Below are 19,449 nucleotides of genomic sequence, written 5' to 3'. Positions count from 1 at the left end.
TTTGCCTCCAAGGACATCAGTTAAATAAAGTGTATTTCAAACAATTTGTATTTCACAATGAAAAGCCATTTTTACGCACCTAACAGCAAAGTCATGGTCTTACAACCTTACTGAGAGAGAAACAGAGCAAGTGGAAACAGAGAGGAAAAATTCTTCAATAAAAGTGGTCTCGACCAGTTAAACTGATAATGACGCATCAGGATATATTTGTTTTTGTATTGCTACAAAAATGTGGACACATTTAGAGGCCCACATCACCTCCAAATATGGTCTGAGATGTACAATCACAATGAATATTCAGTGCATCTTTAATGCATTTAGACTATGACCTCATCAGTTCGTAAGAGCTCTTATGATTAGGTCTCTCATGTCTTCAAGTTAATTCAAGATATAAACAGGATAAAGCTCACTTCACTTATAAGAAATGTCAGGAACAAACTGTTAAATCCCAAAGACTGACCTAACCGGCCATCAGCAACAAAAAAATCAACTAATCTAAAATGTTTAATAACTTCTTAACCACAAATCCCATCAATACAATTCAGGTAAAATGCAGTTTCTCAGCTTTTCAGTATTATCAGATATGATCAGTTGAGACATTCAGAGGCTCTGTAACATGGAAACACTGTCGTCTTCTGCAACATTAATTCACCAGTGAAACCCATGGAGTTTGATAAATGACAGTAATTGTAAATACTTATTTTTATGTTCAGTTGATTATACATGTTGTTGGAAAATTCATTCTTCAGTTCTTCAGTTTTCTGTGTTCTGATACAATAACATTTGAATTTACCAAAACTTAAATGCTCCTCATGTCCATAGTGTTTTATTTGAGGTGATCAGGAGCAAACAAATAATCCAATTTCATGCTGTAAATGAATAATTTATATGATTTTTGATGTTAATTTTTTTTTTTTTTAAAAGACTGTAACTGGATGAAATAAAAGAATGTGATCTCGCGAGACTATGAGTTTGTGTGAAATATCAGTGAAGTGAACAGAGGCCTGTTATGGACAACAGGTTAGCAGAGGTCACTGTCAAGAGGCCACAAGACTCTGCTAGCACTACATCACACCTACAAAAAGACACGACAAAGACCTCTGATTACAATGCTAAAATGACCGATGTGGACTTACACAAGTCTTTTCACGGCAAGTGCCCTCCGAGATATTTCATTACTAACCGTAAATGACGTTATGTTAGCATGCTAGGCTAGCGCTATTAGTTGTTTGTTTACATGTTATGCACAAAGTAGTTCTCAAGTGTATTTTTGCTTTGTCTAGTTGTTCAGTTCTCACAACATTATGGCATCATGATGGTGGTTTCAGAGGACCAGTAATTACCTATATTAAGGAGCCAACCAGTGCCTTAGGTGACGTGGAGAGAGCTACACACTATATGTATATATTGTTGTCAACCTCTACTTGCAATGGGTTGTTAAATTAACTTATTTTTATTTTCATTATTTATTCTTCTTCTTGTAGGTCTGATATACTGACCTGAAAAAATAAAATGAAATAAAAACTCATACACCATTACCACACGGATGCCTGAAGTCAGCAGTGTGACAGTGAACGCACCATCTGATGGTAAGTGACAACTGTTTACAGTGGTTAGAGTGTGCGATTTTATTGGTATAATTACAAAAAAAATGATAACCAGAAATACTCTTTCTATAAAAGTGTTTTTGATTGGTAAATTTCATTTTTTTACTTTAACTAAAAAGCTAATTTAAGCTTTTTTTTTCATGTATTACATTTCATTGTTAAGCGGTGATCATGTTAATTGAATAAAATGACACACAAACAGACCAAAATGGTTGCTCAGTTAAGCTGTATTGCAAAAGATTGGCAGAAACATATCATTCGGTTTGATTACACTAGAACAGATAACATTGACAGTACCAAGGGACACATAACTTGTAAGTCAAAAACGACAAATATATTTTTATCAGAAATTTTCACAACATAAAAATAAAAAGACTGCTTTATTTATTTATTTTTTCTTATTAAATTTATTTTATTTGATATGGACATCACAAGTACATTGTGAGTGTTCCAAAGGACAGACCAGATGCTTTGCTTGGATGTACATAGCACACGTACTAGTTTTCAACACCAGTCCATAAGTGGCTTTTCTAAAATGCACAGCATATAATCAACAATAAGAAATAAAACAAGCAAAATACATGATCGCAATAATAATAATAATAATGATAATAATAATAATAATAATAATAATAATAATAAAAATAGGAATAATAGTCTGTGTCTATACATGTAAGCACTGTTGGTTTGCTTTTAGCCATGCTTTAAGCCCTCTGTTAAAAGAATTAATGGTAATTAGTTTTCCAGATATAGTTGTATTTATTGTATTTGTCCTCCCTTTTTTCTTTGATCAGTTATTTTAATCATTACATGATTTGTGCATACACAGTTGTCTCTCCATTATACTGTGGTTTTTGATAGTTTATATTTATTGTATGATGTTAATGTGTGTTTGTTGTTCAGTTGAAGCCTGGACTGTATCGAACCATTGATTTTGTAGGGTTATAAGTAAAACTGATGTAAATATGTGGTGTTAAAAAACAATATTTTACAGTGAAGACAGTGGAAAGCGAAAACCTTTGGAAAGCAAGCATATGAAGCAGATGCTTACATTTGTTGTTTGGAGAGCAGTTGAAATCCAATAGCACAAATCAAGAAATGTGGTTAAAAACATTTTGAATCCAATTACCAGAAATGTATTTCCTCAGATCCTATCATTTACTCTCCTCTTCTGTTTCTTGCTCTTTCACATCCACCAAAACAACATTTTTTTGCACTAATTTTTTTCTGTCTGCCATTTGCACCTGACCAGGGCTGGTGTTATTCTGAGCTACCACCAATACTGTTTCTTCTTACACCACCAAGCCTAGGGTCAGGCACTTTCCATTCACTTTGATTCCCCTCGATGCAATAATCTAAAACTTGGCCATTACTGGAGCAGCTGGCACACACGGTTGTACCTTTATTATCTTTGTCACAGCGGTAGATGTTAAGCAGATTGATTTTACTTCCAAGCTTCTCAAGACCACCCCGTAGGTTGTTCTTGAGTTGTTGTTCGTCCATTCTTTGTGCAGGTTTGAAGGGTTTAGAAAACACAAAAGCGTAACTCTTCCAATCCTTAATCTTAGTTATTTTGTCGAGGATGTTATAACAACATGACTCCTTGGTACACTTATCATCGCATGGAGAGCCCCAAGAATAAAACAACAGCAAGTCGTTTGTCGGAACTTTTTTGACTATAGTGTCAAAATGCTGGAGAACACGATACTCTGCATGATCCACTAAGCCATTTTTCTTTTTCATGTCCTCAAGGTTTTTAGTCCTAACAGCTACGGGGCACAGATTCTTATCTGACTTAAACTGAGCCCATGTCTTAACTGTATTGGGACAGCCTTTCAGCAACTCTAACCACTGCACTGGTTCATCAGGACATAGTTTTTGAACATCTTGATATTTCAGAACAGTGGCTGCAACCATCTGCTTGCTGGTGTACACTGCACACTTTTGAATCGTGTTCCTCACAGCTTCACCTTTGTCAGTGACTCCATTAAGGTCATATTTTTTTGTTTTTTCGTTGTAGGGGATGCTCACAGCCATTGAGAACATCATAGGTTTGCTGTCAGAAAAGAAATGCAAACAAATGTAAATGCACTTTAACATGAAAACAGGAAACCAATCAAACTACAGAATGTTAGATTAATGTACAGTAAATATAGACTAATTTTGACAACACTAAAATATACCGTAAAGTCAAGTCTTACTCCACTCATCTTTGTTTTTCTGTTCTCTTTTACCTGCTAGTTGATTAAAATATATCTATAGTTATATGCCCTGTACACACTATTACGGATATTTTTCTAAAATTGCATTTTCCCCCTTCATTAAAAACAATTCCCCATGATGTTTGTTTTACAAAATCTTTCTGTATTCAGTAGAACATAAAGTGACCTCAAGCCCATACACTCTTGGGTAAACTATTGTTTCTGGCCAACTTTAAACTCCATACAGTTGTTAATACTATATAATACTGGATACTGGATGACACAGCAGCTTTAATCTGTTATCAAGGTGAAGCAGCAGCAACAAGTTCAGTTATAAATGTAAACAACATTACAAGTTGTTTTGGGTTGATGAAGTGTTTTCTTTAATGTTGATTTCACCACAACACTGGTACATGACTGGTCTGGTTTATCTCCCCAAGGTGTCTGTGTTGACCTGGACCTACTGCAGGTCATACACTGATTTATACACCTGAATTTGATGTTTCAGGTGCAGCTTCATTACACAAAGCAGGAATAGACTTGGAGTAATTGGAGTGTCATGCCACCGTTTCCTAATCTCTCTGTTTTCTACAAAAAAAAAAAAAAATCTCAATTTGTTTCTAAAAATCTCTGTTTTTGTGACCTAAAGGTCTGTTTACATGTGGACATAAGACCCATACGTGAAGCATCTGTTCTGCAAAATATCTGCATTAAGTGTGGATTGGGCATAAGTTTCTGTTAATGCTACATTTTGTTACACTGTTTGGTTGTATGGTTTTAATGTCATCTTATACATTTCTTTTAGTTATTTAACTTTTCCCAAAGCTTTATGAGTTAAGGTTATTAAAATGACTTACTCTTTGAAGGTTGGTTGATACCTGTGAATAAAAAAAGAGACAATATGTATTTATTCATGGTACAGAGCAGAAGTTTGCAAATTTTAATGAACTGAAGAATACTTAAATTAGATTCTAATATATTAACAGGTCATACCAGTAATAGGGTTTTTCATCAGTCAAAAATGAGGCAGCAATGGCCCTTTTAAGGTGGCATAATCAATTGTCCTTTTCTAGTAAGATATCTTAGGGGTTGTAATAATTATATGATTGAAGGAAATGGAAATTGCCAAGTTAAAACTATCATAAGAGTTGATCAAATGAAACAGGGATGGATGAATGTCTTATTTTCTCACTGTCTACTATTTAAGGCAACTCAACAGCCCATAATAAATTTATAAGCCCCCTTTCTACACCAGTAAAGTAACGATAAATTATTTTGACTTGGCTAATCAGAGTGACTCTCCCATTAATTACACAAAAGTTAAATCCATGATTTATTGCTAATACCTAAGAAGGAGAATTGACAGAGTAGGAAAAATCCTGACCAAGGGACAAAAAACACAGTTCAATGGTATAAACATGTTGATATGATCAGCTGCTCATAAGCTGCAGGTTTATCAAGTATCAAAGGAAATTAGAATTAGAGTAGCGTTTTCGTTTGTATGAATATAAAATATTTTATTCATGCTTTAATAGAAAGTTTCCTCTTTTTCTTGTTTTTTTAAGGAGGGTACACATTCAGGGTCCAGTTTTTTAAATAACAGGAAACTTCTGTCCCACTCCACTATCAAAAAATAGGTCATAATGAAAAATTATATTTAAACAATTCAGAAAAAAAGATCATTATATTTTGGGACTTTCAGTGTCTCTCTCTGTATTCCACAGAAGTTTGACTCACGCTTTCAAAAGTAGTTCCACAAGTCTTGGGAGTTCATTTTGGTTCACAGCAGTCACACTGTTCTGAACAGACAGAAACATGCCCAGCACAGCCATCCAGCACAGGCCAGCCATCTGAATGTCAACAAACAGCATCAGCACCGAGGAATAAACTCACACAAAATACAAGGGCAGGTTGTCTGGGTTTTTAACATCAAGAGTGTGTCCTAAACTCCATGCTCACCTTTAGCTGCTGGTGTCAGGATTGTAAACCCTAAAGGACAACAGACCAAAAAAAAAAAAAAAAAACAGAAAAAAATGTTTTAAAACTGGAAAACAATGTCAGAACTGTTGAAGTCTTGGAAAAACTACTAAGGAAAGATTTTGAAAAAAGTTTTGCACAGGTACAAAACTGGTGCAGATGAGCAAAAATATTTTGTGTAATGCACAAAGCTCCTGCAAAGTGTTTTTTTTTCCTCACTCCAGACTGAGCTACCAAGCAGATATAAACCAGTGTAATTTATAATCAGTCAAATAACATTTGCAGGGATGTCAGTACTATGCAAACATCCTTAGCCATTAGAGAACAGATGAAAATCAGTAGTAAGTGTACTTCTTATTTTGATTATCAGCTCATGTAAATACCGCTAAATACACCAACCATTACCCTAGAGACCAAATTACTTCAACAGATCAGGTCTACACATTATCACAATTTACCATGTTTCAGTCTGTAAGGACAGCTTACTGAGATATACTGAATACATAATTCCCATTTGTTTGACTTTCTATTCAGTAACATTGTGATTAACTCTAACCAGGAAACAATCATTTACCTGCTCCTTTGCAGAAAATCGTTTAGTGCTGTGCAGTTGTTTTGACTGGCAGGAATAGTTGTCGTTGCAGTGAAGTCGGTCAGAAAGTTTTGCATTTTTATAGACCAACAGTTGACGCCGACAGAGCACTCAGAGTTGTGCAATACCTTAGTTCTGTATGTTCTGTAAGTGATGTTGAAAAATGGGGGATGAATATCAAGATGTGTTGTAAGTTTCAGAACATAGATGGTATCACTTAAGAAGTTCTGTATTCTTGGCTCATTCCATTACAAATTTAGTGTCAAGGTTCCCAGAACAGCAGAACTGGGACTTAGTCTAACAAACATCCATCCATGGTAACAATATTAGTGTGCAGAAGCTGTGCAGAATGTGCATTAATGCAATATTTATTGACCATAGTGAAAGTTGATCTGATATTATCAGTTATTAGCAGGTCTAGTGGAATCACTGAGGGGGTAATGGACAAATTATTCAAAAATGTATTTTTCAATTGTGGTGCACAGTTCTGTTAAAGAAGTGCCAACCCAATGGAAATGTACAGCTTTAGTACAGAACATAGACGATATAACCACCTTGAAGTCTTTGATCATTATTATCCTGTGTGAACTTTAATTGATATTTAAAAGTATGATCATCCACAAATGGAGATAAAATCAGGATTTCTGCGTAGTTAATGACTAGTAGACTCCCCTCTAGTGTAAGTTCTTCCTGTTTTTCTTGTCTTGCTTCTGTTTTTCTGTGACAAACATTTGATAAGAGGCCAAAGTAAACACGTCACAGTACTCATGAAGTTAGAAAATACTCTGTGACCCACGTCATCTGAGTCTTGTGTAACACTGTGTAAATGATGCTACTGTAAATGATACCATAAGCAGGTAACATCGGTCCATTTATGCTCACTTTATGTACGTACATAGGTTTGTCTCTTTCAAACTTTGTCAGGTGTCACCGTGTTTATACTTCTATGTGTCTGTTGTGCTAGAATGAACATTTTCTCCCAGAGGACAGACAAAAATACACACATAATGAACACAGGGACAAAGAGTACACTCTGTCTATATACATGTATGGTTTCATCATTGAGCATAAATGGGCCTTTACTGGAAAGTCTGTAGGAGGAAGTGTGTTGTCAAACCACTACAGATGGTCCAGAATGCAGCAGCGCGTCTGGTCTTCAATCAGCCTAAAAGGGCACATGTCACCCCCTTACTCATTGAGTTACACTGGCTACCCATAGCTGCCCGCATCAAATTCAAATCTTTAATCCTAGCCTACAAAATTCTCCGTGGGTCTGCTCCTGTCTACTTAGGTGCACTAATAAAAGCTTATGTCGCCCCACGACCACTCCGCTCGTCTGGGGAACGTAGTGTGGTGGTCCCCAGACCTTGTACAAGACAATCCAGGCTCTTTTCATGGGTCGTTCCACGTTGGTGGAACGCTCTACCAAGTGCTACAAGAACAGAGTCATCCCTGCCTATCTTCAAGAAGCTCCTGAAGACCCAGCTCTTCCGAGAGCACCTCCTGTCCTAGCACTTTCAAACATTCCATTTTAAATATTCTAATAAGGTTTTTCCCAGGACAACCACAGATTCTTTCACGATTATCTCTGGACCTGCTGCGGTGGTCCGGCCTCTTCCCTGCCCTCATCATCACCACTCACTTATCCTCAACCGCCTCCATGTGTCTCCCCCTACTCCCCCCTTCTCCCCCTCTCCCCCAGTCCCTATCTCTGTCGCTCTCTCTTTTTCCCCTTCTCTACTCTCTCTCTTTAACCCCAACTGGTCAAGGCAGACGGCCATCCTCCAGGAGTCTGGGTCTGCTCCAGGTTTCTGCCTGTTAAAGGGAAGTTTTTCCTCGCCACTGTCACCAGTCACAAGTGTTTGCTCCTGGAGGATTCTGTTGGGTTTCTGTAGAATTGACTTAGAGTCTGGTTTTGAACAACTCTATATATAAAATGTCAAGAGATAACTTTCTTGTGATCTGGCGCTATATAAATAAAATTTGATTGATTGAGTGATTTAATTGGTTTTCCCCTGTAAGTCGCTTTGGAAAAAAGCGTCTGCCAAATGCGTAAACATAAACATAAACATAAACAAGTGTGTTGTGCTACTAAAATGATGAATATTAGGGCTGCAGCTATCGAATATTTTAGTATTTGAGTATTGTACTGAAAATTCCTTTGATTAATCGAGTAATTGGATAAAACTTATTTTTGCTTGGTTAAAGAGCAATTATAAATACGCAAGAGGAAATAAGGTATTTCACTTAATAATGAAGGACCAATTGGTTTCCTTTTTTTGGGGGGGGGATAATTAACAGTTTTATTTCTTACATTCATAATATGCATACGCAACAAAATGCATTTTCTTGACTAGAAACATTTCCATAGAGGCAATTGCAAACACAAATGAAAATAAAGAAAACACAAATAAAAATAAATAAAATTTAATTACTTTCAACTTAGTATTTCTTGTGTCAAAAATATAAGGCATTAATAAATAAAAACAAAGGCATAAACATTGCCTTTTTGTTGTGCAACTTAACTTTGGCAGCTATAAGTTTCAGAATGTAAGATAAGGGGCAAGAACATTTGACCGGGAACTTGGAACGAGTCCATGCATGAACAGTTTTACACATTTCTGCTATATTCAGGAGAATCAAGGCAATGCCCCCCCACCACCTTATCTGTCTGTCTCATAACCTATAACCCCCCCACACACACACACACACACTCACACACACGTCCAGTTGATTGATGATTTGCTTCATTTTTGCAAAAAGTAGTTGGATTTTGCCAAAATCAGGTCGTGACAAGGTAAGTGAAAACTTTCACCCAGCCGTGCACCATTTTGGCCGTACTTATGGGAAATCAGCCGTGCAAATCACAGGTGCACGGCTCGCTGCCTAAATCTGTGCTTGTCACAATCGTAATAAACTAGCCACACATTTGACAGTAGCCATAATTAACAGAAACTTAACCCTCCACAGGGCTAATGTTATATTAGTAAGGTACATTAACGTTAAAGCGTTGAAACATGGAAAAAAGTTCTTCATTCTCATCATCTTTTGAGATGTTATTTTTCTGAGGGATTTAATTGAATAACCATGGTATGTTGTGATGTGAGCGTCCTGAATTTTCACCTGCATAGATGTCAAACAGGAAGTAGGCTGAACAAATGCACAGCAGGAACAACAAATGTTACATAACCCACCAAAATAGCCGAGATGTTAATTGACACTGGACTAATATTATCATTGGACCTGTGCCTATGTAGATTAGGTAATTTACCGACAGTTGACTTTTTATTAACTAATTTACTTTTATTTTACAAAATCCAGACATGGATTTTGCATGGGATTAAGATCACAGATGACTTTTGCAATTATTACAAATTACCAGCAGTTTACAGGTAATACCAGACCTGTGCAATTAAGGCTTTTTTTTTTTTAAATTGCCGTTTCCATTTCAAAGAGAAAATGCACAGAGAGTAGAGGTAAGAAGAATGACAATCCTGCCACTACACACCAGAAATATGCACCCTTATTATGTCACAGAACTTCCAACAAACCAGACTAACAACCTGCCTCAGATGGCTGCAAAAAAATGGAGACACAGTATGATGGACAATTATTGAAGCAAATTATCTACCACGTAGTTCTCTTGATTGCCCACAATTATGGCCAAAAAATTTCTTTGTTAAAGTCACAACAACTTTTACTTGACAACCAAATTCATTTTAGTACATTCTTGAGTCCTAGTCAAGGTTAATGTCAAATTTAACCCTCAAAGACCCAAACATCCACCACTGACCAAAAGCATCTACCAATATAAACATTTAATACCTGTTGATCCACTAATCCTATCAATACATGTAAAGAATTGGAGTAAAATGCCGTTTATCATCTTTTCATGGTCATCAGATATGATCCATTTGGACGTTCAGAGGCTCTATAGTGAAAATGGAAACAGTCATCTTCTACAACATTGATTCACCAGTAAAACCCATGGAGTTGGATCAATGACAGTGGATGGAGAAACTCGGTTTAAGTTCAGTTAATGATATCTTTGCTGAAAATAGTCACTTTTTCTTCAGTTTTTTTCCATTTCTTTTTCATAATATTTTGTTTTGCAGTTTTCAGTTATGTAAACACACAAAAACAAAGGGTCAGATGTGGTTAGTAACTAATTAATTAATTAACTAGCCAGTCCTTACTTAAAGAGGCAGAGGACAGTCACTGGTATACAGATATAAACCTTAACCCAATCTAACTTCCTCCAAATATGCGAGTCCAAGCACTTGAAAAAGTGTTCACAGAACATGTCCGCAAAGACCTGAGCTTTTCCATCTGTATCAATTACAACATCATTGACCCATATTTGAAAAAAAGGAGGATTTGGAGACTTCCATTCTTTTAATATCAGCCTCTTAGCGATTATCATTCCAAGTTCCAGTGGACGCAGGTATATTCCTGACAGTCTGAGAACAGCCAAAAATAGCAAGTCCTGGTTCAGGCTGAAGAGGCCTTTTATAGGCCCTGGAGAACCAGTCAAATATTTTAGACCAGAACCCTGTCAATGAGGAACAGAACCAAAAGGAATGAGACAAGATCCCTTCCAACAATTTACACTTGTCACACACTGGAGAGACTGAGGGATAAATCCTGTTCAGCCTGACTTTGGTGTAGTGGAGACGGTGGACAGTCTTAAACAGTTTTCTCTAGTTCTGATATAACAACCCTCAACTTTAATCTGAGCTTTAACAAACATTTGCATGGGTTAGGGTTAAACTTAAACTTAAAGCTGCTTTTTTACATAGTACAAACCAATGGAAGACTAATTTTATGTCGACATCATGGTAATCTATTAAAATGACACACAAAAGACCAAAATGGATGCTCAGCTAAGCTTTATTGCAAAAGATGCACAGAAATATATCATTTGGTTTAATTTACAGTTGTTTAGATGACAATGACAATACTGAGGGACACAGAATATGAAGTCAGAAACTATATCAGTTAAAATGTGTCAAACAAATGACATACCTGTAGAATGTAGTTTGGATAAGAGCCATTTACATTTGGTTAATAAATGTCAGGACTGAGATACGCACCAGCTGAGATGTCCTATTGTTACGCGTTATAAAACAAACTGCCAGCGCCCTCTGGTGGACAAATGAGGTATGAAAAATAGAACAACTCTCCATATTTACTTTATAATCTATATAATTTTTATTACAATTTTTACAAAAGGAAAAAATTTGAGACTGCTTAAAGGAGATGGAGTTGTTTTTTCTGACTTTTCCCATCAAATATTTAGCACAATAAATGATAAGTGAAATGAAATAAGTGTTATAAAACAATCTGCCAGGTATGAATAATAAACCTCCATATTTACTCAATACATCTATATATTTTTATTAAATTTCTTTAAAAATGTAGACTGCTTAATGGAGATATTTTTTTTCTGACTTTTCCTGTCAAATATTAAACATAATAAATGATCTTATATTCACATGCACATTTATACTGTATATCTGCACTTTTCTTCACACCTCAATTAAATTAATGTTGATGTACATACACAAATGTCCCTAGACTGTGGTTTTTAACAGCCTATGTTCATTGGTTGATGCTAATCTGTTGGTTGCTCTGTTAAAGCCTGGACTGTGTTGGCTTCACAACCAAGATGTTTTTTAGTCATTGACGTAAACAACATGAGGCCTTAAAAACATACTTTTGGTCTTTTAAATGTCAATTTGATCTAATTATCTTTATAATGAAGCAGGTGGAAAGCAAAATCTTTTGGAAAGCAAGCAAGCATATGAAGCAGACACTTGAATTAATTCATAGTTGTTTGCGGAGCAGTTGAAATCCAAAAAGATCAATCAGGAAGTGTTGCCAAATAATGTTTGAAAATCAATGATTAGAAATGGACTATATAATAAAAAGATCATCCTTAACCTCCCACCTCCGTTCCTCCTGCTTTTCTATCATTTTGTTACTTTTACTTAAATTATTTCAATGGGTTTTTTTGTATTTTTACAGCTGTACCTCTTTATTTTCTTGTTTAAATGTCTTTTCTGCCCTTTCACATCTTCCAAAATAACAACTTTTTTCCCCTTATGTCATTTGCTGTTCTGAACTACTCTTTCTTCTAGCTCCATCAAGCCTTTGCAGGAACTTTCTAGTACTTTTCATTACTGTTGACGCAATAATCCAGGACTTGGCCATTATTGGAGCAATTCTTACACACGATTTTATCGTTTTGATCTTTATCACAACGGTAGATTTTATTCAGGTCGACTTTATTTCCAAGATTCTTTAGAGCTGTACGGAGGTTGTTCTTGAGTTGTTTTTCGTCTTTTACATGTGGAGGTTTGAAAGGTTTAGAAAACACATAAACGTAATTCTTCCACTTCCTAATCTGAGTTATAGTTTCAAGAATGTTGTATTGATAATCTTTGTTTGTACATTTGTCATCACATGGGGAGCCCCAGGAGTAAAACAACAACAAGTCATCTGTATTGATTTTTTTGGCTAATTTTTCATTAAAATGGTCCAAAACGCGATACTCTGCATGATCAACTAAGCCAGGTTTTTTTTCTGCCAGCTTTTTAAGGCTGCGGTCCCGAACTTCTTTAGGGCACAGATCAGACTGGAACTCTGTCCATGTTCTAGCTTTGGGACAGTCTCGCAGCAACTCAGGCCACTGCACAGGTTCATGAGGACATTGTTCATCAACCCGGTCATATTTCAGAACAGTGGCTGCAATGATCTGTTTGGTAATGTACACTGAACACTTCAGAACCTCTTTTCTCAACTTTGGACCTTCTTCTTTGACTCCACTGAAGTCGTACTTTCCTCTGTTTTTGTTGTATGGGATGGTCACAGCCATAGCGAACATGATTGGTTTGCTGGTAGGAAGCAAATACAGACAAATGTTAGGCTAATTTAGCAAAAAAACAGTAATATCAGTGCTGCACAGAAAAATGGATGAACCCATAAAGACCCAGTGCTACTTTTGTGGCAGTTTCCTAATTAATTTTTCTCTCTATTTAATCTTTCTTAAGTGATTTATCATCATTTATTATAATATTATCTTCTATATTTAGTGTTTTTCACTCTAAATCATGTATTTTCCTATATTTAACCTTTACAGTGACTGCCAGTATAACAGGCCTTCTAGATTTCTTTGTTGTTTATGCAATGAAATTGTTAGAAAATGTCTTTTTTGCCAATTCTTTTGCACTTTTTTGCCAGGAAGAACTTGTCTTTCAATATCTGGCCATTAGTTGTCATTATTATATGTAATACATGCATTTTTTTGAATAAATGGTGTATTATAGCAAAAAAAAAAAAAAAAAAAGACTTGAATTTTTCATCTTTATTATGAAAAACAACTGTAAATGTTCATGAGATTGCAGAAATAAACTTGCAACTATTTTACATATGCTCAAACATTTTTGCTTCTGTAGAGCCTTCTGTGTTCACGTTCCAGCTTCTTATTTTTAGTTATTTATTTTTTGTTATAGCCCGTGTGATAGTCTATGAAGCACTTTCTGTGTATAGCACATAAATATACGTGTATTTGTAGAATATTTACAGCTAAAATTCAACTAACAAACTATACAAACCAGAAAAATAGTGAGAAGAACAGCGAAACACAGACAAAAAAAACCCAGTCTCTGAACATCCAAATGGGTCATATCTGATGGCCATGAAAAGATGAAAAACTGCATTTTAAGCCAATTATTAAATGTATTGATGGGATTAGTGGATCAACAGGTATTAAACTCTTTACATCAGTAGATGCTTTTGGTCACCAGTGGGTCTTTGTGGGTCTTTTTGGGTCTTTATAGGTTAATACACTAAATATTGACTGAATCTGACAAAAATAACTGTAGGTGTAAATCAAGTCTAACTCAGCACACCCTTCATTTTCTGTCCTCTTTGAGCTAGTAGCTGAAAAAAATCAATAGTTTCAGTGCTGTTTCTTGTTAAATGTAAAGATTTCATCCTTTTTTTTCTTTAGTTAAGATTCTGTTACTGCTTCATTCTCTCCTTGTATGTTTTTAAGCTTTATAAGTGTATTGCAATTACTTACTTTTTGAAGGATGGTTGATACCTGCAAATAAAAAAAGACAAAGGTGTCATCGTTTAGAGCAGAACAGAAGGTTACAGAGTTTGATGAATGGAAGAATACTTATTCAATTAATTACTTTTAATTAACCTTAATTAAATTTGAATATATTAACAGGCCACATATCACCAAGAGACAACAAACACAACTCCAACAGTGGAAAATGTAAACATGTTGATTAGGTCAAACTATAAGCTGTAGTGTTATCAATCATCCAAATCGGAATACTTTATTAATCCCAGGGGAAAATTATTGGGTGTTACAGTCAGTCCATTCAAGTGTCATAAAAAGTAGCAGGAAAGAAACTATCAATACAACAGGGAAAAAGACCCCATAAATATACACATAAATAATGCTCTAAATACACAAATATGTGTGTGTCTATCTATCTATCGATCTATCGATCTGTCTGTCTGTCTGTCTGTCTGCCTGTCAATCCGTCCATCCATCCATCCGTCCATCCATCCATCCATCCATCCATCCATTTGTACAATCCCGGGGGGGGAGTTCTTGTGTTATAAAAAGTGTAATAAAAATTAGCAGGAAAGAAATTATCAATACAACAGGGAGAAAAAAAACATTTATGTATTTTTATATATTTATAAATATATGCATAAATTTTGCTGTAAATATATAATATACAGTATATATATATATATATATATATATATATATATATATATATATATATATATATATATATATATATATATATATATATATGTATGAATTTGTACAATATATACTAGACAGTATTATAATTAGAATCATGTGGTTATAAGGTGGAGTTAAACATTTTGATGGCCACAGGCAGCAATGATTTTCTGTGTCGTTGAGTGGTGTACAACTATCAAATGGAATTTGAAAATCCATGTGACTACTGTTCGTCCTGCATGAGTTGTATTTTTGTTTGAGAGAATAAAATGTATTTCATAGATCAAAAGCTTCTTTCATTAAAAAACGTGTACACGCTCAGGGTCCACACTTTGTTTACAGCCGAAAACTTCTTTTGCACATCATAACCATGTCCCACACCACTATTAAAAACTAGATCATAATGAAAATTCATAGAACAACAGTCATCATGTTCAGACCAATCAGTGTTCATCTCTTTACTGAACAGAAGTGACTCACGTTTCCTGAATCACTTTCACAAGATCTGCAAGTTCTTTTTCATCGTAGGCAGCCACACTGTTCTGAGCAGACAAAAACATGACCAACACCACGGCCATCCACCACAGGCCAGACATCTGAATATTTTAACAAACAGCATTAGTACAGAGGAATAAACTCACACAAGATTAAACAATAGGTCATCTGGGTTCAAAAATTCACATGTGCATCCAAAACTACACACTCACCTTTATCGCTGCCGTCAGGGTTGTTAACCCTATAAGAAAACAGATACAAAAATAAAAAAATAGGGAATGATTCTCAAAAAGATGGCACAGGCACAAAGCTGGTGCAAACCAGACAAACATTATATAAAGCACAAAACACAAGGGTAGTACTGACTCAATCAATTACAACCAGTGTAATAATAATAATAACAATACATTTTATTTGTATAGGGCTTTTCATAGAACTCAAAGACACTTTACATGCAGCTGATAAAAACAGAAATCAGACATATTAAAAATGAGTGAAAAAATAAATTGAAAAAAGGAGTATAATTTATATTCACTCAAATGACATTTATCTGAATCTTGGCAATTTGCATGGACATGGACAAATGATATCAGCATGGATGTCCAGTACAATAAAAAAGTCTTAGGCCGTTTTCAGCTTTGTTACTTTTGCAGGGTTGTAATGAACATACATTGTGTGGGTTTTGTCTTTGTAGAGGGATTAGGTGCTCCAATGTTTGCTTGTTTTTTGTCATTATTTGACTAAAAACTCTACATTTTTGCATTCTCTTGGACCAGTCTTATTGTAATATTTAGATCGTAGCTCAAAGAAATAAATCTGCTCCACACACATGCACTTTTGTAAGTAACACAGTTTGAGCAGATGCGATGTCTTTTCTCTCCATAGTTGTAGAGAAATGTCAATTTTTCTGTCTTTTTGGTTGCTCCTACTAAATCCCAGATAATTATTTCTCAAGAAGAATATGCAAGAAGAAATTTCTGTTTAACAATTATAAACATTACAAATAACTGAATTGCTTCTACAGGCAAAAGTCAGTATTTAGTGTGACGTCAATTTGCCCAAAACACAACACAAGGTGAACTCTCTTTGTTTGACTCTTAAGAATTTTTCTCAGTAATCTTGTGGTATGTTACACCAAGCTCCTTTCGTAATGTAACAGAAATTTTTAGATTCTTTTGAATGAGAAATATTTAAGACACAATGTCCGTTTATTAATTTCTATTCAGTAACAATGTAATTCTATGTTAACTATGAATGAAGTCTTGGAAAAATTTACTAAGGAAAGATTTTTTAAAAGTTTTGCACAGGTACAAAACTGGTGCAAATGAGACAGTAATATTGAGCATGATCAGGGTGTGATTTGTCAAAAAAAAAAACAGGGGGGGTGTTTTGTTTTTTTTATCATGAAAAACAAGCAATCAACAGGCCTAATTCTTTTTTAAGTTAACGGTACGCCCAATTACATGTCAAACATTTGGACATTCATCTTTAATGCAAACTAAAATACATGAAACATTAAATTTTTTGACAGCCACGCCTGTGATGTGGGAGATGACCTTATTAAGTTTCAAGACCATGGATAGTGGCCGATCACACCAACATGGTAGAGGATTTATGGCAAACAGGCAACTCAATCAGACTGTAAAACCTAACATAAAACCTAATCGATTAAGATTTCACATCATGTCAAAATAATTCAGCTAATTCCACTAAGTAAACAGTTTGCTCTGATGTCGGACTTCATGTGGCCTTTTCTGCTTTCCTGTTGGTGTGTCATCTGCAGTGTTTCGCCCCTCTTTTTTCCACATCTCTGCGAATTTCTGAGCAGGGAATGAACTCACATCTGGTCCATTAACAGTGATGAAGAAAAGATTGTTCAGTGTGGACACATTCATTCCGTTGCGCTCATCAGTGAGGATGTGATTTATGTAAGAGTTTTTTGAACTAATGAGTGACATTTGAGAGAGAGAGAGAGAGAGAAAGAGAGAGAGAGAGAGACTAGTCACTTTTCCATTGACCCTAAAATTGCGTAAATATAACTTGTGCATAGAAATTTACCGAATGGAAAAACGACAATTTCACCAAAAGTCTCATTTTTCAATTAAAAGTTTTTGCACTGGCAAGAGGTGTTTTTTCAGGCGTAGCGCAAATGGTATATCACGCAAAACTGCAATGGAAAGACCTTTTTTCACAACTAGATTAAGGTGAATTAAAAAAACGGATGTTGATGTACTTTACAGAAGCGAAAAAGAAGAAGAAACATGCTGTGGTATGTGTGGACACACTGGGGAACCCAATAATTTTTAGATAGAGATAGAGAGATAGAGGGGTAATATATGAAAATAATGAATAAATAAATAATGAAGATATCTGTAAATCAACACCATCTTTACAGTTATCGCCATGGTTATGGAATGACTTCTCGTGTCATCTCGCAATAAACAAATGGTTGCATTTGTGATTTAATGGAAAAAATGGCATTATGCACTTCTGTTTTTTTGACATTCAGTAAATATCGGTAAAGTTTTGCGCAGATGTCCAATGGAAAAGCAACTACTGATAAATACAGTGAGAGATAGGTCAGGTATACAATGTATTTATGTGCATGGGGACGTTTACAAATTCTGAAACTGCGGCAGTTTGGTTCAGGTGAAAGTTAGTGCCAGCAATGTAGGCTATACATGTAAGAAAACTCAGTCACAACCTGCCTGTTATTTCAGTTGGTTTTTAATCATTATCACCCCTGGGGATGAAATTCATTCAGCAGAAGTAGGGATGTAAAAACCAGAGGGGGCGGTTGATCCCCACCAACCTCCCCCAACAAATCGCACCCTGTGTGTAATGCACAAAGCTCCTGCAAAGTGTTTTTTTCACTCCAGACTGAGCTACCAAGCAGATATAAACCAGTGTAATTTATAATCAGTCAAATGACATTTGCATGGATGTCAGTACTATGTAAACATCCTTAGTCGTTAAAGAATAGATGAAAATCAGCAGTAAGTGTCCTCCTTATTTTGATTATCAGCTCATGTAAATACCGCTAAATACACCGACCACGTAAGGACAGCTTACTGAGATATACTGAATGCATAATTCCCATTTATACGACTTTCTATTCAGTAACATTAGGATTCTGTGTTAACTGTAACTAAGAAACAATCATTTACCTGCTCCTTTGCAGAAAGTTGTTTAGTGCTGTGCAGTTGTTTTGAATGGCAGGAATAATTGGCGTCGCAGTGAAGTCGATCAGAAAGTCTTGCATTTTTATAGACCAACAGTTGACCCCGACAGAGCACTCAGAGTTGTGCAATACCTTAGTTCTGTATGTTCTGTAAGTGATGTTGAAAAATGGGGGATGAATATCAAGATGTGTTGTAAGTTTCAGAACATAGATGGTATCACTTAAGAAGTTCTGTATTCTTGGCTCATTCCATTACAAATTTAGTGTCAAGGTTCCCAGAACAGCAGAACTGGGACTTAGTCTGACAAACATCCATCCATGGTAACAATATTAGTGTGCAGAAGCTGTGCAGAATGTGCATTAATGCAATATTTATTGACCATAGTGAAAGTTGATCTGATATTATCAGTTATTAGTAGGCCTAATGGAATCACTGAGGGGGTAATGGACAAATTATTCAAAAATGTATTTTTCAATTGTGGTGCACAGTTCTGTTAAAGAAGTGCCAACCCAATGGAAATGTACAGCTTTAGTACAGAACATAGACGATATAACCACCTTGACGTCTTTGATCATTATTATCCTGTGTGAACTTTAATTGATATTTAAAAGTATGATCA

At 35.4% G+C, this 19,449-nt stretch overlaps 2 protein-coding genes across 2 annotated transcripts; both read right to left on the bottom strand.

The window, feature by feature from the left end:
- Nucleotides 1-1,816: 1,816 nt before the first annotated feature.
- Nucleotides 1,817-6,488, bottom strand: LOC115421447 (uncharacterized). Its single transcript, XM_030137381.1, has 5 exons — nucleotides 6,360-6,488; nucleotides 5,768-5,797; nucleotides 5,546-5,658; nucleotides 4,666-4,686; nucleotides 1,817-3,663 (listed from the first exon to the last, which is right to left on the bottom strand). The coding sequence occupies exons 3-5, from the start codon at nucleotides 5,656-5,658 to the stop codon at nucleotides 2,868-2,870; spliced, it is 930 nt and encodes a 309-aa protein (XP_029993241.1). The 5' UTR covers nucleotides 5,768-5,797; nucleotides 6,360-6,488; the 3' UTR covers nucleotides 1,817-2,867.
- A 4,761-nt stretch (nucleotides 6,489-11,249) lies between these two features.
- On the bottom strand, nucleotides 11,250-19,112 carry LOC115426496 (uncharacterized). Its single transcript, XM_030144647.1, has 5 exons — nucleotides 18,816-19,112; nucleotides 15,861-15,889; nucleotides 15,634-15,749; nucleotides 14,464-14,484; nucleotides 11,250-13,273 (listed from the first exon to the last, which is right to left on the bottom strand). The coding sequence occupies exons 3-5, from the start codon at nucleotides 15,747-15,749 to the stop codon at nucleotides 12,544-12,546; spliced, it is 867 nt and encodes a 288-aa protein (XP_030000507.1). The 5' UTR covers nucleotides 15,861-15,889; nucleotides 18,816-19,112; the 3' UTR covers nucleotides 11,250-12,543.
- Nucleotides 19,113-19,449: the final 337 nt, after the last annotated feature.

This window comes from Sphaeramia orbicularis, chromosome 1, assembly GCF_902148855.1.
Source record: "Sphaeramia orbicularis chromosome 1, fSphaOr1.1, whole genome shotgun sequence".
NCBI classification, from domain to species: domain Eukaryota; kingdom Metazoa; phylum Chordata; class Actinopteri; order Kurtiformes; family Apogonidae; genus Sphaeramia; species Sphaeramia orbicularis.
This window is presented reverse-complemented; position numbering and strand designations above follow the sequence as displayed.

Coding starts and splice junctions, on each gene's coding strand:
- LOC115421447 (XM_030137381.1), bottom strand. CDS start 5,658: ATGGCTGGCCTGTGCTGGATGGCTGTGCTGGGCATGTTTCTGTCTGTT. Junction 4,687..5,545: donor GTGGAACTACTTTTGAAAGC/GTGAGTCAAACT, acceptor TTTTATTCACAG/GTATCAACCAACCTTCAAAG. Junction 3,664..4,665: donor TATCAACCAACCTTCAAAGA/GTAAGTCATTTT, acceptor CTTTTCTGACAG/CAAACCTATGATGTTCTCAA.
- LOC115426496 (XM_030144647.1), bottom strand. CDS start 15,749: ATGTCTGGCCTGTGGTGGATGGCCGTGGTGTTGGTCATGTTTTTGTCT. Junction 14,485..15,633: donor GTGAAAGTGATTCAGGAAAC/GTGAGTCACTTC, acceptor TTTTATTTGCAG/GTATCAACCATCCTTCAAAA. Junction 13,274..14,463: donor TATCAACCATCCTTCAAAAA/GTAAGTAATTGC, acceptor GCTTCCTACCAG/CAAACCAATCATGTTCGCTA.